The 24,130-nt window shown below is 39.6% G+C and overlaps 2 protein-coding genes across 2 annotated transcripts; one reads left to right on the top strand and one right to left on the bottom strand.

Moving 5' to 3' along the window:
* Positions 1-1,238: 1,238 nt before the first annotated feature.
* On the bottom strand, positions 1,239-4,022 carry LOC306863896 (molybdopterin synthase catalytic subunit-like). The gene is made up of 5 exons (XM_079407486.1): positions 3,894-4,022; positions 3,627-3,743; positions 3,372-3,525; positions 3,153-3,276; positions 1,239-2,496 (listed from the first exon to the last, which is right to left on the bottom strand). The coding sequence occupies exons 2-5, from the start codon at positions 3,739-3,741 to the stop codon at positions 2,410-2,412; spliced, it is 480 nt and encodes a 159-aa protein (XP_079263612.1). The 5' UTR covers positions 3,742-3,743; positions 3,894-4,022; the 3' UTR covers positions 1,239-2,409.
* Positions 4,023-16,471: 12,449 nt separating this feature from the next.
* On the top strand, positions 16,472-21,910 carry LOC306864002 (follistatin-A-like). Its single transcript, XM_079407648.1, has 6 exons — positions 16,472-16,703; positions 17,474-17,665; positions 17,822-18,040; positions 18,905-19,129; positions 19,417-19,647; positions 21,059-21,910. The coding sequence occupies exons 1-6, from the start codon at positions 16,619-16,621 to the stop codon at positions 21,139-21,141; spliced, it is 1,035 nt and encodes a 344-aa protein (XP_079263774.1). The 5' UTR covers positions 16,472-16,618; the 3' UTR covers positions 21,142-21,910.
* The last annotated feature ends 2,220 nt before the right edge of the window (positions 21,911-24,130 follow it).

Raw genomic sequence — 24,130 nt, 5'->3', positions numbered from 1 at the left:
GACGGCCTCCAGGGCGGCGCCCGTTCCGGGACCCATGGCGGGTCAGGCGGGCTGTTGTTATTGGCTCTTGCCGTCGCATTGCTTTGGAAGGTACTTTATTTAGCTGTTTTAATGTTCATTCAGTCTACATCTTGTCATTGTCTTCTTTAAAAATCCATGTATTGTTTGAACGCGGCTGAGAATGGAGCGGAAAATCAGGAACTGCAGGAAAACAGCGAGACACCCTAAGAAATCTGCTGAGACTCATTTGGCAATATCACTGCTTCCTTCCCTGACACTAATAAGCAGAAAAGGGCTAGAAAGAGCAAACTGGATTTTAAAAAATTGCCAATTTGATTTCAGCACAGCAAGTCAAATATTGGCATTCAAAACCCATTTATCTTTCATATTCATTTCTTGAGTAGTTAGTATTCAGCGAGATCTTTTTGTCTATTGTGACTCAGGCCCAACATATACTTTTCTTTGCGTGTAGCTTTTCAAAGCATCCTCCATTTGATAGCGTGCGAACACAGGTGCTGGACACATGCGCACTAGAGTCATCCTTGTCCAGTGTCTGCGCTATTTCTCTTCAGAAGTTATGAGTGATAAAAATGTCTTTGTACTCATTTAAACTAAAGTTGCAGGTCTCCATCCACCATAGAAGCACTTGTCAATGCGGCCGTATGTAGTTGGTGCCGTCTTCATTAGTTTGTTGTTCTTGTTCGGTCTCCTCCGTTCCTTTTCCAGCTGTGAAACAATAGCCTGGGAGCGTGTTGCCACCTAGTGCAAAAAATTCTAAGTGCATGTGTAAGCTGAGCATACATTGTACTAGGGCTGTTTGAAGGTTGTGGCTAGAATGGATACACCTCTTACCAGAAACTAACAATGAAATTTAATATTCTACCTATTAGTTTGTGTTAATAATGCTAAACCAACCCCTTTCAATAATGCAAGTAATTATTTTTGTAAAGTGTGACAAAAATTACTCTCTTTACAAAAATGACTTGATGTGTGCAAACCCAGTAGCTGCAGCTGTATCCCTTCTAGCCTTAACCCTGTTCGATTGCAGGTTTTTCAGCCGACTCCCCATCATTTAGTTACCGATATAGTGCACTCAACTGGGGATTTCAGACACAGCAAGTTGACACACTTGTGTCACGCACCTTACCAAAGATTTAAGATGTATGCATACCCTAACATACTAGTCCTAAAGAGATGATTGGTGGCATATGAGTAAATGTACCTTTGAGTCATTGACTAACTTAACTGAACACATTTGATCATTTATTTTATATACTGGAGTACTAAAATTCCCAAACTCTTTTCCCAAAATTTTTAAGGCATACCAGGCATATGTTCCAAATTATTTCAGTGAAAATATGCCTTCACAAAATTGTAGTGAGACCATTTCAGCAATAACAAAATGCAAACACAAAAAAATGTTATGCACAAAGCAGAAATAACTGGTAAATTAGGCTGTGTCAACAGTGTCTGATTCTGTAAATTCTACCGCTGCCACTGTTGTCCATACCATGTAAACATGAGCAAATAACTCCAGTAGTAGGCAGTGCCACTGTATGCACCACATCAGGGAAATAGACTAACACTGCATGAGAAAATAAATAATTGTGACTACTTGCACAAACAAATCAAGTTAGTAATAAGAAACACTTAAAAACTTAACATTAAATCTTACATTAACAAATGATGTGCATTATATAATGCAACATGTTAATTTTTAAAGTGTCTGCATTGTTTCTTATTACTAATACCATTTATAAACATTAAATACAGCTTAATGTTGTCTAGGGTGACCGTACATGCCATTTTTCCTGGACGCGTACTGGCCAGGATTTCTATATTGCTTTGATTCAAAGTACCTCGAGAGCATTTCGAAAAAATAAGGAACTGATGTCATACACCGATCGGTCTGCACATGCAAACAAAGCCAAATCCTGGCCAGGATGTGTCTGGGAAAAATGGCACGTATGGTCACCCTAATGTTGTCTGCAAATGTATGACATTTCAAACTATTTTACTGCATTAACATCTAAGCATTATAAGATGTAAAATATTCTGAAATGTCAAACATATTTGCATGTATATGAAAGTGTTGTCAGTAAATTGCTTCATGAATTCAGGGTTTAACTTTTACTGATGTTGCGATGTGACGTTTTTAGGAAATATTTGAGGCCTGTCTAATCAAAGGCAACATAAACTACAAAGATTTCCCTTAATGTTTACATAATGTTTTTGCACTGGTACTTTTTTAAAGACTTTCTATTCAAGAGAAGAGTAGAATATTCTCTTTTGATTCAAATCTTTGTTTCATCAGGTGTTACAGGAAAACTTTGAGCTTTGTTTTTTTTTTCAATAAAAACCTCTTGATGCTTCATGAGATTTACTGTAGCTCATTTACTAGTTAACAGTTCAACTTTGTTTGGGATCTTTCCCAGCATCCGCCCACAAACACTCCTTGTTCTCTTTCCAGCACGGCTCCCCAGACTCGTATATTTCCTGAAAAGAACAAAATAATTACAAACATGTTCCAAACAATTGTGCAATGTAATATATGAAGAGAAATTATTACACTTTGATGGCAATAATTACAAGTTATGATATAAAAAAAACAAAAACGAAAGAGTTCCGCAAACAGGGTGCTATAAGTTTGTTTACTTAAAAACTTAAAATAGCTGGATTTAAATGAGAAATGTCTGTTTTTGAGTCTGTCCCAGATTTTGATCTTATCAAATATCCAATAATTACAACAAGTCATCATATTAAAGTCATGATTTTGACAATATCATTGTATTAAAAACATTTAACTAATTCTAATGATTAAATGTTTACCTTTCTTAGAGTAATATTTCATGTTCACTTATGGTGGGAAGACAAACAAAACTCATCTATTTTATCATTATTTACAGGTATGTTGTGTTGACTGCTTTTATCAACTTGACCATTCAACCCTGTTACAAAGTTGGTCAGGAAAAGTGATTAATTAAATATTGTAAAAGTATCATACAATCGATTTTAAAATGTGCCACATAATGGTTTTGTAATAAAAAAAAAAGCTCATTTAATATTTAATCTGACCTCCTGAGGTTGATTTTTAAAGCACCCCCTTTCAGAGGTCTTTTTACCTTATTCATGTTCTATATGATTATACAGACCTTTTTCCAGATAGGCACAGTAGCTTTGAGTGTGTTGATGCAGTACTTCACCGCCTCCAGGGAATCACTTCTGTGCGGTGATGAGATCCCTATAATAACACTTGCTTCTGTTATAGGAACCACACTGTGGACACGGTGGGAAAATGCAGAAAATCTCCTTTAGATATTATGATGTTAAAGTGATTAACCTCCATTACCTGAACAAGCTCTGAGACTCACCCAAGTCTATGCTGTATGTTAATGTATCTGACGCTGGGCCACTTTGTCCGGATCTCACTGCAGATCTTCCTGAGCTCTGACTCTGCCATTGGACTGTATGCCTCATATTCAAGCCGGATCACTTTCTTCCCCTCAAAATTATCTCTTGTAGTTCCTGAAACAGGAGATTACATATAAAACTAATATGTAGCTGTAAGAAAGTCAACTCTAAACAGAAGCAATGACTCATTGAAATAAAGCCTAACAAAGACTGACCAATAAACAGAGATACAGCACCACAGGAGGGAGACGTAACAGACTGAGAAACACTATCAGCAGAAAGCTTGTCAGTAGTGAGTGTAATTAGATCCTGACCCCCATCTGCAGCCATAGCTGTACAAAAAAAAAAAGTTTCTATATAATAAATGTAATATAATGTATACTACGAAACACTTATGTTATGTGTTATAATGCTTTATTATAATGCACATAAAAAATTAAATACAGTAACAAAGACAGACAGGTGTCAGGTTGGATGCCCACCTTGGTAATTTCTTTAGCCTCCACTAAGAGGTGGTATAACGGCCACCTCGTCCCCGTCTCTGAGGGTCAAGGGCTGCTCTCCCAGAGGCACGTACTCCTGACGCACTGCCAGAACCACCTGATCCCGTAACACAGAGAGTCTGCCGAACAGGACACACATATATATATAACGATTAGAAATAAAAATTTAAATGAGCAGATGCTCTAGTCCAGAAACACCCAAACCAGAGCCCAGGGGCCAAAGACCTTTGATTTGGCCTGTGGCTCCTGTTTTGGGCATTTATGGACAAATTAATATTAAAAGTTTTAAATATTTTATCTTTTTTTTTTTTTTTGCAATCGTTGCATTTAAATGTTAAAAACAATCTATATGAATATGATTTTTAAAAAACGTCAAATATTCAAAACAATTATATTTAAATATCAGTTTAATTATTTATTTATTACATTTTAATATAATATACTTTGGGCCCATGGGCCTCAATCGAGCTTGATTTTTCATAATTTGTATTAAAAATGTTTGGGCACCTCTGCTCTTGTACATTGGAAAATAACACAAAATTAGCATTAGCCTGTTTAGTTACATGCTTAGAGTGTGCATAGAGCAATGCATTTCACATAAAAAGACTTCAAATCTGGGCAAAGCATGCATGAAATATTTACACTGCAAATATAATGCCCGGTGTTATTACATTAAATATATATCTTGTAATGAAATGAAAGTTACAGTTTATAAACATGCCATAAACATTCTCTTTCCAATGAACAACTTCATAAAATATAACATAAGTATTATAATATAAGTATTACTACTATAATTAGTATTTTTATGGCAAAATCTGTCAAATGTTTATTACATGTAAAATATATACTTAATAATTATCACAGTTATTGTTATTATTAAGTTGTATTATTAGTGAAGTCTCGTGATGCATAAACGAAGTCTCTGATTGGTGTATAATCCGTATAATCTCATGTTTGATCGGGCGCTTTTTCTAGTTTTATCGCGTTGTAAGTTAGTTAAAATAATCATTCACCTTGGATGTCTGGTCTCCAAATGCTGCCACAGCTGTAGAGATGATATGTTTGACGGAACAGTGATGTTTTCTGCTTTAAGTCCCGTTAATTCGGCACTTTTTGCAAAGTACAGAACCGACACCTGCTTAACGTGTAGATATTTATTAGAACAATATGGTCTGAGAAAACTTACCAAAACACTCAAGTTCAATGAATGTCATGAGTGATTAAATATGAATCGTTTTGTATTTTCGCTTTGCAGGAGATTGTAATTGTTTAAACGATTAGAAAAGCAGACTCACCTCGGTATTCATGTATGTATATTGGCTGGACACAAGTAAACTTCAACCCTTCGTGAGTCGGTTTGTCTTCCTGAGAGCCCAGATCCAATTGGTTCTGCTTCAGGTCAGCTGACACGTGACAAAGAAAACAGACACATGACGCTTTGTTTATTCCGGAACTCAATCAACCTTGTGACCGTTTAAAATTACATCTTATAAATTCGCACTTCTTCTCTTCTATTAAGTCTTCATTGAGCTTTTATCACTGAAATAGCGATGTTTAACCATTGCTAAAATTAGCTCTGCTTTTCACTCCACCCTTCACCAGCAGATGTCTCTAAATTCACATCAAACTGAGCTATTCACCAACGTTAATGTTATATGGCCTAGGCTCACTTTCATCATGGTTACTATATTTTGAGACTCATGTAAAGCCTTATGCGCATAGGCCTATATAACCATTAAAGCTATCAGCATACGGGGGGGGGGGTGAATTAAAACAATAGATCAAACGCTCATTTCGCCATTATTAAACAGCCGATGCCTGTTTTTGTTCAGTAAGACAATTCTGTGTGGCAGAATCGATCAATCCAGTGACATCTGCAACCACAGCTGTGCAGCGTATGTCCCCGTTTCACAGTCATTGTTATTAACAATGTGCGGTACGAGACACTTGCAGAGCCGTGCATTTCTCCCAATTTTCCGACAGAGGGACAGCAGGGTAACGGCGTCCAACCCTGACATATCTGGCAAGCCGAATTAACATTTACTTCTTAAAACTAGTATCAGTTTTATGTTACTAGTAGGCTAACTTTGTTTTTACCTACTAATAGACAAAATGTCTAATAGTGAGTATAAGAGGGACAGCAGGGCAACAGCATCCAACCCAGACATATCTGGCAAGCCGAATTAACATTTACTTCTTAAAGGGGTCATTGGATTCAAATTACACTTTACAAGTTGTTTGAACAAATGTGTGTTGGAAGTGTGTGTGCACATCCATCCTATAATGATAAAAATCCACCCAGTGTTTTTTTTTGTTGTTGTTTTTTAAATCCCCTTTCTCAAATCAGGCTATTCTGAGATTCCTGTGACAGAATGACATAATTCTGCACAGACCGCTCCCACGATAGTTGATTGACAAGGCCGTCTTACCTTAGACCCGCCCTGAGTGAGCTGAGAGCTGTCCGCCTTTGTGTCGACTCTGGTGCAGGGGAAGACAAGATGTCTCCGATTAAGCGATTGAGGTGTTGGATATAGTATAGCAGTCATCATTTACTCCCAACATCTGAGCCGCTGAAGACGCAGAGGATTAACATTACTTTCGTTTCTGAAGTGAATGCACCGATCCCGATCTGCCTAAATGCATCTATGTTCGTGCAAATCATTCGTGATTCAGCTTTATCTACAGAAGAAGTGAGTAACGTTTTTTATGAATCTTTGCAAATCGCCTTTCCTAACAATGTGCTAGTTAGCCAGTTTCGTGGCTGAAGTTTACAGTACTGCTCATTACCCCACGGAAGAGAGGGGCAGGGTCAGCAGAGCTCATTAGCATTTAAAGCAACATGGACTAGAATGGCTTGCTGAAAACAGAGCTGATTTTGACAAGTTAAAAAAGGTGTTTTTTTACACTACCATTGAGAAATTTTAACCAAAGTATGTTATAGACTTTTCATTAAGACTCTAAAGAATCATATCAACTTGTGGAAAATGGGCATCCGATGACCCCTAAGGCTATGTTTTATGTTACCCCTAGGCCTTCTACTTTGTTTTACCTAAAAGACAAAATAATCTAATAGTGAGTACAGTATGTTTGTAAAAAAAAAAAAATGTTACTACTGACGGATAGTTAATAGATACCAGTAAGCGTAACTAAAAATAAGTTATGTGAAGTAGTACATAATAAATTGTTACTAATAAAACTAAAATAAACTTTAGTCATGGTAGCACCATATTAAAAAATCAAAGGAAAGAAGTGCAGTGTGTTCAACTGACTGCAATGTTGTTTAACAACATACCTATTGTTCAGTTGATTAAATATCTTTCAGTAGACAAGTACACCATAAAACAGTTTGTAAACTGTGAGAATTACATGATCTAGGACCTTTATACAGTGTGTGCCATTGTTAGTACAGTAAGTTTATCCTTCACAGCCTCATTTTCATCCATGTTGAATTCAATATGGCATGTAAACCAATTAAGATCTATAACTGGTTTACATATATAGTACCATAGATATGTATAGATAGATGCCACATTCGACCACTCTAGACATGTCGACACGTTCGCCATCTTGGAACAGTCAACGTGTTATCAAACACTGTAAAAATCAATGTGTTTTCCAAGATGCCACAACATTGCACAGTCTCTGGTTGGAAAAAAACACCAAGATTTAATTTCTTAAATAAATGGGACAAGCTTTCACAGGTGAGAATGTGTTGGTTTGTGTTTTTATATATGTATACCTCAATATTACATGTTTTTAAACTATGGTACCTTTTTAATGTTGTGTTAGCTAAGGCCTTTGTCTTTTTGTATTGTGTTAGTTTTGCAGAAAAATCTGCATTAGTCTATTGTAGATATAGATGTTTATACATGCATATACCTACGGTTGCAGGTGCACCGTCAATTTGCTCTCAAGTGTTGGAGGGATAACTTTGACTGCTCCAATCAGGGTTTCCAGGTCTGCATGAAAACCTGCAACAGCTCAAAACCCAATCATGTTCGCTCCAAAATCACATTCCCACAGACTAAAAAACAACAGCATAAATGTAGCCCAGACTTGGCAACACTGGCTCCAACATGGTGGACAGCTTACATATCGCGGCCGGTAGAAACAGCCATTAATGAGTTTCAAGTTTATTTGTATAGCGCTTTTTACGATACAAATTGTTGCAAAGCAGCTCTACAGGAAATTAAGTTTCCACAATATATTTATATATTGCAGAACCTTAATATATTTAACTTATGGCAAAATTTGGTAATTCTGTATGTTGTCTGAGCATTGGCATCCTCTGAGGTCCTCTGAGGGGTTGGCATTATCTTTTCTCAGGTGTTCAGTCATCTCAGATCATTTAAGGGTTGGATCCAGACTGAAGCTTCTGTAATTCGTGGCAAAAACAGAGAAACAAATAGAGACATAATTAGCGTAGCTGCTGTTCCATCTAAGCAAAAATGATTTGTTCAGCCCAAGCTAAAGAATAATAATAATGTACATTTGATCAGATATAACTGCAGTACAAGATTATAAAATGCATTATGTGAATGCTTGGCTAAAGAGATATGTCTTTAATCTAGATTTAAACAGAGAGAGTGTGTCTGCACCCCGAACATTATCAGGAAGGCTATTCCAGAGTTTGGGAGCCAAATGTGAAAAAGCTCTACCTCCTTTAGTGGACTTTGCTATCCTAGGTACTACCAAAAGTCCAGAGTTTTGCGACCTTAGGGAGCGGGTTGGATTGTAGCATGGTAGAGGACGAGTTAGGTACGCAGGAGATAAACCATTTAGGGCCTTATAGGCAAGTAATACTATTTTGTAAATGATACGGAACTTAATAGGTAGCCAGTGCAGAGACTGTAAAATTGGGGTAATATGATATTTTCTTGACCTAGTAAGAACTCTAGCCGCTGCATTTTGGACTATCTGTAACTTGTTTATTGGACAACCACCTAGCAGTGCATTACAATAGTCCAGTCTAGAGGTCATGAATGCATGAACTAGCTTTTCTGCATCAGAAACAGGTAGCATGTTTCGAAGTTTGGCAATGTTTCTAAGATGGAAGAATGCTGTCTTTGTAACATGGAAAATATGATTTTCAAAGGACAAGTTGCTGTCTAATATAACACCCAGATTTTTGACTTTAGAGGACATAACAGTACATCCGTCCAGTTGCAAATTGTAATCCAAGAGATTCTGTGTACTGTTTTTTGGTCCAATAAGTAATATCTCTGCCTTATCTGAATTTAATAGGAGGAAATTATTGGTCATCCAATCTTTTACATTTTTTACACAATCTATTAGCTTAGATAGTTGAGAAGTTTCATCTGGTCTTGTTGAGATATATAGTTGAGTATCATCAGCATAACAATGAAAACTCATCCCGTATTTTCTAATAATATAACCAAGGGGCAACATGTATATTGAAAATAGCAGAGGACCTAGGACAGATCCTTGTTGTCATGAGTCCGGGTCCTCCCCACCGGCGGTGCCTGCTCATGAACCTCCCGAGGCAGCGGAGCTCACTTTAGGCCTTCCCGAAGCGGCGGTGTCTGCTCACGGACCTCCCAAGGCAGCGGAGCTCGCTTCAGGCCTTCCTGAAGCGGCTGAGTCTGCTGATGTTCCCTCCGAGGCCGCGGAGCTCGCTTCAGGCCTTCCCGAGGCAGCGGAGCTCACTTTAGGCTTTCCCGAAGCCGCGGTGCCCGTTCACAGATCTCCTGAAGCGGCAGGGTCCACTCACAGTTCCCCTGAGGCAGCGGTATCCGCTCACAAAGCTCCCGAGATGGGGATGCCCGCTCATGATCCTCCCGGGGCAGCAGTGTTCGCTCACAACGCTCCCGAGGCTGTGGTGCTCGCTCACGATCCTCCTATGGTGGAGGTGCCCGCTCACGATCCTCCTATGGTGGAGGTGCCCGCTCACGATCCTCCCGAAGTGGCAGTGTCCGCTCACAGTTCCCCTGAGGCAGCGGTATCCGCTCACATGGCTCCCGAGACGGGGATGCCCGCTCACGATCCTCCCAAGGCAGCAGTGTTCACTCACGAGCCTCCTTGGATGAACCCACCATATCCGCCCTGGCCTCCTGCTCTGCCGGCACCATCCTGGCACCCGTGTCTACCTCTGTCTCCAGGCCTTCTTCCGCTACACGGGCCTGGCCCGCCATCCCTCCCCCGGTTCCACCTCCCTTCGGAGTTTTGGGGTTTTGGTGGAACGTCTGGAAGCCGTTCCTTAGAGGAGGGGTCCTGTCATGAGTCCGGGTCCTGCCGTTCTTCCTTTCACCACCAGAGGTCACCATCTCCCATCCTCCCAGACTCCATCTCCCTCAACTGCACACACCTGTCACAAACCGCACACACCTGTCAACTATTACACTCATTATTACACCCTCAGCTGTTCCCCATTGCCACAGACCATATATTCTCATCTCGCTCACCACTCTGCCTGGTTGTATTAATTGTAATTGTATTATATTAGTGTTTGCTCTGGTCTGGGATACATGCACTGTGTTGCCGTCTCGTATCCCATTCCTTTACTGCTTTGTTTTTTGCCGTGTTGGCGTTTTTGTTTATATTAAATACCCTTACCTGCACTTGGACCCAGACTCTGTTTTCTCCACGGCGTTCCCGAAGCGGTCCATGACACTTGTGGTACTCCATACTTTACTGGTGATAACTGAGATGACTCCCCATTTAAATGAACAAAGTGGTAGCGATCGGACAGGTAGGATCTAAACCATCTTAAAGCCTGCCCTTGAATACCAGTATAGTTTTGTAATCGATCTATGAGTGTGTCATGGTCTATAGTGTCGAACGCAGCACTAAGATCAAGTAATACTAGCAAAGAAATGCAGGCTTGGTCTGAAGCAAGAAGCAAGTCATTTGTAATTTTAACAAATGCAGTTTCTGTGCTATGGTGAGGCCTGAAACCTGACTGAAATTCTTCATAGAGATCATTTTTTTTGCAAGTAGGAACACAATTGAGCAGACACAACTTTTTCTAAAATTTTAGACATAAGCGGAAGATTTGAAATGGGTCTGTAATTTGCAAGTTAATAACGCCAGCTTGAATGGTTTTGGGACGTGACCTAAAGATAACAATGAGTTAATAATATTGAGAAGCGGTTCTTTTGCTACAGGTAACAACTCTTTCAGTAGTTTAGTGGGTACAGGATCTTATAAACACGTTGTTGGTTTAGATGCACTGATAAGTTTATTTAGCTCTTCCTGTCCTATAGTTGTAAAGCACTGCAGTTTTTCTTTGGGTGCGATGAATGAAGCTGAAATAGTAGACGCAGTAGAATCTACATTTGATATTGTATTTCTGATGTTATCTATTTTATCAGTAAAGAATAAAGTCATTGCTATTAAACTGTGAGGGAATATTTAGATCGGGTGGCGTGTGTTTATTTGTTAATCTAGCCACTGTGCTAAATAAGAACCTTGGATTGTTTTGGTTATTATCGGATATGCTCTGTCCTGGCAGCTTTTAGAGCCTGTCTATAGCTGGATATACTGTTTTTCCACGCAATTCTAAAAACTTCTAATTTAGTTTTTCTCCATTTGCGCTCAAGATTACGAGTTTCTTTCTTGAGAGAATGGGTATAACTGTTGTACCATGGCGCAGTACGTTTTTAACCTTTTTCAATTTGAGGGGGGCAACAGCTTCTAATGTATTAGAGAAGATAGTGCCCATGTTGCTAGTCCTTTCGTCTAGTTGATGTGTATTTATGGGTACACAGAGCAGTTGAGATAAATCAGGCAGGTTATTTGTGAATCTGTCTTTGGTGGATGGAACAATAGTTCTGACCGGACGATAACGCGGAGCCATATAACTAATATCAGTAATACGCAGCATGCACGATACAAGGAAATGATCAGTAACATCATCACTTTGAGGTACGATATCTATATCGGTAAGATCAATTCCATGCGATATAATTAAATCTAGCGTATGATTAAAACGATGAGTGGGGCCGGTGACGTTTTGCTTGACTCCAAAAGAGTTTATTAGGTCAGTAAACGCAAGTCCTAACGCATCATTTGTATTATCAACGTGAATGTTAAAATCTCAGACAATTAGCACTTTATCAACATTAACCAATAGATCTGAGAGGAAATCTGCAAATTCTTTTAGGAAATCTGTATATGGCCCTGGCGGTCTATACACAGTAGCCAGAGCAAGAGATAGGAGAGATTTCTTTTGCAGTGTAACATTAAGCAGAAGTATTTTGAATGAGTTAAACCTCCTGTATCCTGTTTTCTGAGTAACATTGAGAATATCACTATATATTGTTGCCACACCGCCGCCACGACCAGTCTGACGGGGCTCATGTTTATAACAGTAGCTTGGTGGAGTAGACACATTTAGACCAAAATATTCATTTGGTTTAAGCCAGGTTTCAGTCAGACAGAGTACATCAAATTTATTATCTGTGATCATTTCATTTACAATAATTGCTTTGGGTGTGAGTGATCTAATGTTTAGGAGCCCAAGCTTTAAAAATTGTTTTTGTTAATTTATTTTGTGTTTTTCTGGTTTAATCACAATCAGATTTTTTCTAGATCTTGCATTAAATTTATATTTTGACCTCGCTATTCGGGGAACAGACACAGTCTGTATAGATTGGACAACGCAATTACTTCTATCTTTTAAGTGGGTAGAACAAAAGTCATGATAGTAATTATTTGAGAATTGGCTTACTAGTCAGATAGAGCGTAGCGTCCTGGAGATGTTGTCCGACAGGAGTTCCGCTCCGACTCTGCTGGAGTGGAGGCCATCAGCACGGAAAAGCCTAGGATGCTCCCAGAAAAGATTCCAATTATTAACAAAGAGCAGTTTCTGTTCTTTACACCATGACAATAACCATTCGTTTAAAGCAAAAAGTCTACTGAACCTTTCGTGTCCAGGCATCTGTGTGTATATATATCTATTGCATTGTACTACAATCCATACTTTAAATTCAGTTACAAAAATGTGTTACTAGAAGTAAGGGAAGTTACTTATCAGTATTGTAATAGTGACTAGTAGCAAATAAAGTACTAGTGTCTGATAAGTATTTGCAAGTATGTAACACCTCCTCTAAACTGCAAGTGCAAACATGATAAACTAAAGTGCTCATCTACACTGCAATTGCGCAATGTCAGCAGCTTCACAGCAGGAGTTTGTCGCGTCACTAGTGTAGACGGGTGTAACGCAACACCCTGATTGCTTCCTTTTGAAGGAGGATTTGTTGTGCTATATTTACAGGTTTGACCCTGAGGAGGACCAAGCAACTGTCTCAACTATTATTAGAATTACCGTATCCTTCAGTCTATTATTACCTGTCAAAATTCACAGTAATAGGCCACTTTAAAAGAATAACACTTATCGTCCCAACTGATATGGATGGAAAAGTGTCTGGATCCATTCAAAGCAGAGAATTTTAATAGTTCATATGTATTCCCACGGCACAGAGATACTGTTGTCTCTATTCATATTGCCTGGTTCGCTGTACAGTATACACAGCTTTACTGATAAAGAGTGTAGTAATTAAAAAGCTGGCAGTTTATAGTAATCTAATAGCTCGTTATTGTTAGTTAGGCCATAATATAAGCCAATAGAGTTAAATGAAAAAGGTGCATTTTGTGCATTATATAAAAACTGTGACACAGAACAGCCAGAGCCACACACCAGCCAATCCCAGCGATACATCAGCCGTTGCATCGTTGCGTTGTCGGCCAACTACATCAAGAGGAACTCGATCTTCTGGTTCTGGAGGAATCCACCGCGGATGTGGTCCTAGGGTGCCCGTGGTTAGTGCAGCATAACCCCATCCTCTCCTGGGAGTCTGGTGAAGTCCTGAAGTAGGGCAAAGAATGCTTTCCTGGCTGTTTCTCTCAGATGTCTCAACCTCCCATCACTGGATCCCAGCTCCTTCCTGTTTGCTCGACTTCCATCGAGAGTCCTGTGGAGAAACCGGGACGGAGGGCTACGGACCTTCCATTCATTACGGACCTTCCACCTTCGAGTGGCAACACATGCATCCTGGTAATTATTGATAGATTCTCTAAATCTTGTCGTCTTATCCCCCTAAAAGGACTTCCGACAGCCATGGAAACTGCTGAACTGATGTTCAATCACGTGTTCAGATATTATGGGATTCCTGAGGATATTGTATCTGATCGAGGCCCTCAGTTCATTTCAAGAGTGTGGAAGGCATTCTTCACCCTCCTAGGTGTGACAGTCAGTCTCTCCTCTGGGTACCACCCTCAGTCGAACGGGCAGACAGAGAGGAAAATACAGGAAATTGGACAGTTCCTGCGAACCTTATGCCACGACCACCAGAACTCTTGGAACCAGTTTCTGGGCTGGGCCGAGTACGCACAGAACTCTCTTCGTCAGCCTACCACTGGACTCACTCCTTTCCAGTGCGTTCTCGGCTACCAGCCCCCTCTCTTCCCTTGGTCTGGCGACCCATCGGATGTCCCATCAGTCGATAACTGGTTCCAACAGAGCGAGAGGGTCTGGGACGCAGCTCACCAGCAGCTGCTGAGGGCATTGTGCCGTCGGAGGATGACGGCCGACCTTAGACGATCCACAGCGCCATCATATCAACCTGGTCAAAAGGTTGGCTCTGGCTCTCCACCAGGGATATAAGGATGCGCTTGCCCTGTAAGAAGCTTAGTCCCCGATACATTGGCCCCTTCACCATCATCAAGCAGATCAACCCGGTCACCTATCAACTCAGACTTCCCTCTCACTTCAGAATTCACCCTGCCTTCCATGTGTCACTGTTAAAACCTCACCACTCTCCCATTTCTGCCCCCACAGATCCCGGCCTGGCGGTGGAACCCCCCCTTCCGTTAATCCTGGAGGACGGCGCGGCTTATCAGGTTAAGGAGATCCTGGACTCCCGGCGCCGTGGTGGTCTTCTCGAGTATCTAGTGGATTGGGAAGGCTATGGACCAGAGGAACGATCTTGGGTTCCCAGAAACGACATTCTCGACCCCAGTTTGCTAGACACCTTTCATACCATTCATCCGGATCGCCCTGCCCCTCGAGGACGAGGTCGGCCACCACGACGTCGGGGTCCCCGGCCCGCAGGAGCAAGCCGTGGAGAGAGGGGGGTAATGACACAGAACAGCCAGAGCCACACACCAGCCAATCCCAGCGCACTCCCTCACCAGAGTTCTAATCACCTGCACCTGTCTCCCATCAGCACACTCATTAGGCTGGCTTCATAAGAAATCCCATCACCTCACTTCAACGTCCGGTCTCGTTTACGCATGTTTGGACTCACTCACACGCAAGTCTTCTTTGATTGAATACTTACCTTTCAAGTGTTGTCTCCTGTACTTCCCTCCTGTGTTTCTCCAGCGTCCTGTCCTCGTCCTCCAAGCTCCGATCAAGTTCCTGTAGTGGATTCTCTCACCAGCTCCTCTGTCCACGATCTCCTGGTTCAACTCCAGTATTCAGAAGTCATCCATCCTGAACATTCACCTGAATCACCCATTCATTCTGCTGTGCCATTTAATAAAGTCTGTTTAACCTTCCTCTCTTCGTCTGGGGGTTCATTCCGTAACAAACTGACTATAACTTTCACTGTGTTTAGGGATTTCAGCGAAATTCCAGTAACTTTATTTAATTTTTACACATTTTTAAACATTTTTGTGTATTCTTTCTCCATTTTGTATTTATTTTTTAGTCCGTTCCCAGATCTTGCTGTATTAACAAATATGCACATTTTGAATGAACAAAAATACATGAATAAAAGTATTTTCTATTTATTCTCTCTCTCTCTCACTCACTATACACACACACTTTTTTTTATTGAAAAGACATGAAATTCCAGGTTAGGCATCAGCCCATTTATCTTATAATTCCACTTATCTGCATAACAATGTACATTTTTTTTTCATTAAAAATAAATCATTATAACAGCAATCATCCTTGTGAACTTGTATTTTTCATAATCTTATATTGGATTATGATTTTTGGCTGGTACAATTTAAAATATTCAACCCTGTTACCATGAGTTCGAAAAGTAAACTGGATATTTGCAGAAATATCAATATTAAAATCTTTTAACAGATACCTTGTAGTGTCAAGACCTCAAGAGCAGTGCAATATTAAGCATAAAACTCAACCCTGTTATTTTGATACATTGCATTTTAGCCTCGTTTCACATCTCAATTTATTAACATGTAAAGACATTTGTATTTTCTGAGAATCAATCCTACAACAATCAAAGGTTATCCCATCAAAATAAACTAGTATTTATTATGCAATTTTGCAGAACTGATTTCTGTTTCATAAAGTTCAAGTTCAAAGTTTGGCATATGTTGAAAGAAAAAATATTTATATCAAATAACTGTTATGCTGTAACAATCAGCCTTCTTTCCACAGTAAGCACAAACAGAATCACTTTTTTGCTGTTATCCAACTCTTTGAAATCCCCCCCAAACTCAGCCCCAGATCATAATGTTGTTCTTGAGGGGAGAAAGTTTCTAGACTTCCAAATGTCACCTGATAAATTTCGGTGGGCAATCTATTACAATGCTCTCCCCACCCCCCTAGGAAGTATGAAGACCGCCCACCACAGGCATCCAATTCGAGACCCCATATAGATTTAAAAAGCGAGACGGATTCCGTGTGTATAACAGTCAGTGAGTGCGAAGCATCGGGAGAACATCTGTCCGTCTGTATCCAACACGCGTCTCCACTTTTTCTGAGGATGCTACAGTTACCGCAGCTCCGCCAGGGCGTTATCGCGCTTCTCATATGGTTCGCGCACTTGATGGAACAGCAGAAAGTACAAGGTAAAGTGACATTTATCTTTCGCGTGCAATCTGAAAATCTGAATTTGGGATATTATGCAGTGATAAAGCCATGCATGCATTGATTTGAGCAGCGGTCCGGTTGCGCGCTGGTGCCTCTCGTGCGTAAAAGCTAAGAAAAATGATGTGAACTTGTTTTCAAGACGCCTATAAGAATTTACAGTAGATATTTATTGGAAATTCACTTCCTGTCTGATCTTGAAATGATTCATATTTTCAGACGTGATATTAAACTTTGTTCAATAGGAAGTGTGGTATTTTTATTTTTTATCATTCATGATGTTTAAAATGGCATTATGTCTAAACGGTTGAGCATGTTGCCGTGCAATGCACAAAAACGCTTGCACAACCACAATATAGAGTTTCTTAAGAGTTTGAGTGGATTCAGATGGCAGAAAGACTCTTTGAACATTTGGAATTTATACCCGAGATGCCTTTTTAAAATACTATTTAAATCATTTTCAAATGTTTTTTTTTTTTTTTACCTGGATCCAGCAAAATCTGTGGTTATTTTATAGTCATAATGTAACTTGGCACTAAAATGTAACCAGAATTTCAATACTGAGGGGACCAAAATTTAAGACATGTAAGGTTAATAAAAAAAAATACAACATGTTCCCCTCAGTGTCCAAAGTAGTTGTGGCTCTGCTTGGCACTAATTGGTTTCAATTAGCTACATTCAATTACATACCTGGTATGAGTGATATATGAGCAGAATATAATTCAGCTCTTAATAAAGTGTCTCTTTCCAGCTGGCCACTGCTGGCTTCAGCAGGGCAAGAACGGGAGATGCCAGCTTCTCTACATGTCTGGGATGAGTCGGGAAGACTGTTGTAGAAGTGGTCGTCTGGGCACAGCGTGGACCGAGGAGGATGTACCCAATAACACGCTTTTCCGGTGGCTGATCTTCAATGGCGGTGCACCAAACTGCATACCTTGTAAAGGTACCGCATAAAAGCTAATAATCTGGAAGAGGCTTTGAATTGTTAGCCTATGAAGATTTCAGACAGGAAATGTTAGGAACGTATATGAACATTGTGATCATTTGTCAGTCCAGAACTGATATGTCAATTAATCAGCCTTCTTTATTGATTCCACAGAGACTTGTGATAATGTGGACTGTGGTCCTGGAAAGAGGTGCAAAATGAACAAGCGGAATAAGCCTCGCTGCGTATGTGCCCCAGACTGCTCCAATGTTACCTTTAAAGGGCCTGTGTGTGGCTCCGATGGGAAAACATACCGGAACGAATGTGCCCTCCTTAGGGCCAAGTGCAAGAGACACCCTGACCTGACTGCACAGTACCAGGGAAAATGCAAAAGTACAGTCACTTAAACCTTCTTCAAAGTCCAAATGAAATCTAAATTTAAATGCTTAATTACTTACAAATTATCGTGTACATTCTTGCAAAGAAAAAAATGTCTTTGCAATCTTAATATTTAAAAATAATAGCTTGCTCAATCTCTGAAACAACTTTTTGTTTCAATGACATCACATAGGCCGTGCAATCTACTGCATAATGTAGGAATTGCTTTTAACAAACTTGCATTTTTGTTTACATTTGATTATGCAACACTTTTCATGATCCACTCAATTCCCAATGGATATAGAAAAAGTGGGTCCCGACTTAGGCCGAATATCCTGTTTTATGAAAAAATACGTCACATTACAGAATTAAAATGTTCACAAAATACTAATCTGCTCCACCTCTGAAACAACTTTTTGTTCCAGTGACATCATACAGGCTCTTATTGGGTCATGTAAGAACTGTTTAAATTACATTCTGTTATGTAACACTCACTTTTTCTGACCCAGTCAATTCCCAATGGATATGGGAAATTTAAATTCTGACCAAAATTTTTATTAAATATCCTTTCTCACTCAGAAATACACCACATTATAGAAGTAAAATGGTTGTGAATGCTGTTTCACGTTCAATAAGGCTCAATTCTCAATTATTTAACTAAAATGTGCATTTAAAAGGAACTGAATGATAACTGGCTAGTAATTGAACGGACATGCATAATTAAATTTTTTATAAAAAAATATATATAGAGAACAGAATTTTATACTTTTATGCATTGACAAAATATAAAGCTAGTTTCACATCAGCATCACGTAACCAGGTGTAAAAGGTTGTTAAACAGAAGCTGCCAGTGGTTGATAGATTATTATTTTCCTTCAGAATCATGCTTTGATGTGCGCTGTCCTGGAAGCTCGACGTGTGTACTGGACCAGATCAACAATGCCTACTGCGTGACCTGCAACCGGCTTTGCCCTGAGGTGACCTCACTGGATCAGTACCTGTGCGGGAACGACGGGATTGTGTATGCCAGCGCCTGCCATATCCGAAGGGCAACGTGCATCATGGGACGGTCCATTGGAGTCGCCTACGAGGGGAAGTGCATAGGTGAGAATAAGACAGAATCTTGTGCTTGCACAATCCTCTCTTAAACATGTGGTTCTCATTACTCTGTTTTCTGTTGCAATAACACATTCATGTTTCACATGGGTAGCTTTGACTGTTGCTGCTTTTCTGCGTTATTTAATACCTCCTCAAACCACAAGGAGTGAAATAAGACTAAAATTAACAGCTGAAAGGGGCTTGAAAAGTGGTTTTACATACAGTAAAGTGAAATCATACATTTGGGAAAATTTCAGTTCTCATTTTCTTCGTCTACTCCGCATCGTCCTCAGACGCCAGGTCCTGTGAAGACATCAAATGCCGGGAGGGACGAAAGTGTCTGTGGGACAAGCAGAAAGGACGGGGACGCTGCGTGGTATGCACGGACACCTGTCCCGACAGTCGTCCGGGCGACAGCGTCTGCGCCAGTGACAACGCCACTTACCCGAGCGAGTGCGCCATGAGGCAGGCCTCCTGCTCTTTGGGTCTCGTCCTGGAAGTCAAACACTCGGGCTCCTGCAACTGTAAGTAGAGGATGCTAAACCTGGCCGCACCCATGTCCCGCATTCCCTCCCCCTGCCGAAAACACCCCTCTTTCTTGCCCCTCCCATCACCCCCACAAGGAACATGAGGACTGTCGGAGAGAGAGCGTGTTTTGCCCTAGTGTCAGCTTCCTCTCGCAAAGACTTAACTCGGTGGCGATGAGATCTTAGACGCGTCCAGGACAGTGCCATTGTCCCCTGCTCATTGATCGATGAGGTGTTAAGCCAAAATCTTTGAGGTCAAGCCTGGAAGGATTTCCGTTTGGGATGCAAGACAGTTTTGAACATGATGCTCCTCTGATTTGGTTTCACTGTCTGCGCATCAGAGACAGAAACGTGACTGATGGAGTCATGTGGAAATTGCATAGGGACGTAAACTCATTTAGCGTGCTCTGTTTGTGAATCATCTTATTGTTTTTGCCCTATGGCAGGCTGACCTGCTCTGTGATGGACAAAGAAAAGCGAACCTGATGCCATTATGGTGCACCAAATTCACCAGTTGTGAAAGTGACAAAAAAAATGCCCTGGAAATATAAAATACGGGGGCAGAACGTTTTTTTTTTTTTAAATGTGTATTTTAATATATAGATATATTTCTGACACGTATTTTAATTGCAGTTTTTGAAATGGTCAGTATGCTGTGTTTTATATGCCCAGAAAATCAATTCCAAGAGACAAATATTGTCTGCCAACGTTAATTTCTGACCCCAGCTAACATCTCTAACAACTTTGTCTTTTGTCTATGTGTAATAAAGGGAAACTCCATTTTTTCACTGTCGGTTTGTTATGTCCATTTTGCGTAATGTGAAAAAAAAAAAAATTCTTACCATATTCTGTTTTATAAGTATTTTTAATGAAAAAAGCCAATTATTCCACTAGAAGAAAGGACTTTCTTCACGTTTCTAGAAAATATCACTTCTTTCATTTTAACCTTATAATGGTTAAAATGTGGGACATAACAAATCTCATGTGGGAAAAATGTGATTTTATGTTTAGTAGGAACATGTTTAGATGATCAGTTGTTAATGCCCTAAAGTAGAACCATATTTCACCCGGCCGAGTCTGTGTGTGGTATTGAAGAATCATCTTCCAAACAGCGATATTTTTGTTTATAAGAAGGGATTACATAGTGTCCCTTTGCTTTATTTTATTTTATACAATGACTTGACAAATACAAGAAATTGTCTCTGCTAATAAAAGACAGAGGTAAGGCGCCATTCCACTGAGAAACTCAATCCCACCCTCTCGTTCCTCTCTGAGCTGTGATCCCACAACCTTGTGTGAATTGCAAAGCATCAGTTAGAGATGCTTTGGGAGAAAGATGCAGTAAGACTCTGTGCCTGAATGCTGTTGTGTTTTATACTAATGCAACAGCTGCTATATTCCTCTGTAGCTCTCTCTGACGAGACGGATGAAGAGGAGGATGATGAAGATTACACAGATTATAGCCATGTATCTCTGTTACTGACTGGATAAACCACCGTCAACAGCAGGACTCCATTTAAGCACAGAGTCGTGTTCATATTGTACAGACGTGTACTCTTATTTATTTTCCACAGACACGAGGAAGATGCTTATTGTTGTAGATGTTTATTTATAAATATTTTGCCTTTTTTATTTATACATTTATAGTCCGAATAAATGATCTCTCTCGTCTTTCCTTTGTTGTCTTTGAAAGAATATTATTTATTATAACGTGCAATGTTACTCTATGTAAGGTAAATGTGTTTTGAAAAGTGTTACATTTTGTGAAGCAAAAAAAAAAACAGAATTTTTTTTTGTCATTTCCCCAAATGAAATCTGCAGCAAAACATGCATGTGTTTTATTTATTAATCTAATGTTCACTAATAAATGTACTTTGTATATCTGGACTGGTTTACAATCAAAGCTGATAAAAACAGCTTTGTCAGTAAAATCTACGTCTGATTTGTTTTCACTCTGACACCAAAAATTGGTTTTATTTTACAGAAATCATGATGATTTTAGTGTTTTCTACAATCAAAATATACTGTTTTTTGCTAATATTTTTCAGCATTTTATGTGGGTGCTCAGACAGAGGAATCCAGTTTATCATATGTTGTATAAAATTAACAATATCAACTTTAGCATTGATTTCTTGCCATATATTGTTTGTCTTTTTTATTTTAGAGATCCAGCTATACATTTCTAGTTTTGTATTTGAATGTTTAATGTATATAAAGTTAATGATGCCATTTGTAAAGATGCAATATAAAAAGTAAAAACTGAACCAAATATGTCTCTTCACTGTGGTTGGATTTAAAAATGTACAGCAGCTAAACTAATGTCTGGAAAAAGTATTATTACAAAACCATAGAAATGTAAATCTTGCCTTTTTAAATCTGTAATTCAGTGATGGGATATTGAAGAACCTTTACGAACGTAATTGGCCCAGACCTTGAATCCTTAAAGTGGGAATTTGTTATTCCTTGCTAGTTGCAAGCAGATTGCCTTGAACACACACACACACACACACACACACACACACACACAAGCCAATCCAAGTTCTGCAGAAGCCACCGGAACTGTCTGAGCTGCAGCGAGGAAACTAATTTGCCAGGAAGTCACACAGACGGCTAATTGGAAAGGAGAGCGACACCACCTCTTTGCTTTGCAAGGCTTCATTAGATGCTTATCGTTAATTCAAACCCACTGAGATTTTTTTCAGACAGTGTGGGAACTCATTTTTCTTCATCTGATATTGTGCACAGATGCCTTAAAATATCAAATTAACAAGTTTTATGACGATAGTTCTGTCTAGACTCCAAATTAAGCTCTTTACAAACACCATCCAGTGATAAACTTACTATGGACAGAGGCGGTGTTCAGGAAGGTGAGGTGTGTTTGTGCTGGCAGGGATGATCTGTGTCTGCTCTCGCCGGGCAGCTGAATCAGCAGCAGGCACGGCTGTTTTATCATGGGGGAATATGGGCGTCCGGGCCTCGCCGATACCTGCTGGGCAGCATCTGTGATGGCTCAGAAACAGGGAAGAGTAATCATATCTGAAATGACTGCAACGAGGAAGATTGTAATCAAGTCTATAACTTGTTTTGGAAAAAATAGAAGGCCGCTACTATAACAATGTTAAGAAACAGCTGACGTTGGACGAGAGAGGAGATACTTTTTCCCATAGTCATGCTGATTAAGTTCAAATCCATTGACCTTATTATGGTCAGGTTTTATATTTTACATTTAATCATCAAATCATCAAAACCAACAAAATAGCAATAATATGCAAGTGCTATGACAAGTCTTTTAATTTTAATTAGCCTATATTTTGGCACTTTACAGTATATGGCAAAAAAATCTCTTCCTACTCACTTAGTAATTTTATTATGTTAAGTAATATTTATTATGATAAATATACCTGAGAGGCAAAAATGTTTGAGAATATTTTTTTTCAGATGCTGTGTATTAATCCTAGTTAACAAAATATGTAATAAGAACATTTTGCTAAAGTTCTCATTATGAAAATGTTGCAATACGTAAATCTGCAGTAAGTAAATCCACTTCACCAGCTTTAACAGTGATGCTATAGAGCTACGCAAAAACGGAAGTTCAAATACAAAATTCTAAAGATGGCTGTGCACTTCATGAGGCATAAGATCTATAATTGCCAATAAAGTATTAGTTGTGTATATAGGCCTGCAGTGTGGTTGTGTAAATGTATTAAAAATTTAAAAACAATCACAATGTAAAAAAAAAAAAAAAACTTAATAACGTATTTAGAAAATGATCGTTGTATTGCAGTACAAACAGTCACCATTGATTTGAAAGGTCTACAGTTTTCTGCCAAGTTCATGCAAGGACACCCTTTTTCTGTCTAGGTATAAACCAGTACAAAAGGACAGTGCTCAAAAAAGCATAAAGCGTTCTGTGGCACAAACAAAATGTTTGAAGAGAATCCTTCTGGAGAGAACTGAGCTCTGTGGGTCATTTCCTGACAGTTCATTGAGTCTCTCTAGCAACCAGTCCGTTGGATCCCTGCTGGGTCTCTCATAGAAGTTCAACACAAACGTGCGAGTCAGTCGATGTCTGTGAGACAGCCACTGGTCAGCTGAGGTTTAGCACACTCTGTGTGCGACAGATGCCTGGAAATAGAATGAGAAATGTACTTGGGGGGGGGGTGTAATCGAACAGCTCTGTACAGGAGTCAAAACAGTCTCTTCTGCCTGTCTCTGTCCACTTTTGATGAAGGCAAACCAGAGTGTTTCTGTTGCAGCTCATGCATGCAATATACAGACCTTTATCTTGGTTTACGCACTCGGTCTGTTGTCTTTAGTGTTTATAGAGCGTTATTAAAACCAGGGACCGCTGTAGAGCGAGTGACTGATGGCCCTGTATGGAAAATCCACGCTTATTAATGTGCTGTTGACTGTTTTTGCCATTTCAGAAATGTTCTCTATTAGCGGTCGTATAAATTTGGTTTGAATTTTAACAAGGAAA

This window comes from Barbus barbus (assembly GCF_936440315.1).
Source record: "Barbus barbus genome assembly, chromosome: 45".
NCBI lineage: Eukaryota > Metazoa > Chordata > Actinopteri > Cypriniformes > Cyprinidae > Barbus > Barbus barbus.
Note: the sequence above shows the minus strand (reverse complement) of the source record. Positions and strands in the feature narration are given on the sequence as shown.

Bases quoted from the DNA above. Each gene is read 5' to 3' on its own strand.
- LOC306864002 (XM_079407648.1), top strand. From the start codon at position 16,619: ATGCTACAGTTACCGCAGCTCCGCCAGGGCGTTATCGCGCTTCTCATA. The intron at 16,704-17,473 runs GTAAAGTGACAT...GTCTCTTTCCAG, and splicing joins GGAACAGCAGAAAGTACAAG to CTGGCCACTGCTGGCTTCAG. The intron at 18,041-18,904 runs GTACAGTCACTT...ATTTTCCTTCAG, and splicing joins GTACCAGGGAAAATGCAAAA to AATCATGCTTTGATGTGCGC.
- LOC306863896 (XM_079407486.1), bottom strand. From the start codon at position 3,741: ATGGCTGCAGATGGGGGTCAGGATCTAATTACACTCACTACTGACAAG. The intron at 3,526-3,626 runs GTCAGTCTTTGT...CTCCTGTTTCAG, and splicing joins TGCTGTATCTCTGTTTATTG to GAACTACAAGAGATAATTTT. The intron at 3,277-3,371 runs GTGAGTCTCAGA...CCGTGTCCACAG, and splicing joins AACATACAGCATAGACTTGG to TGTGGTTCCTATAACAGAAG.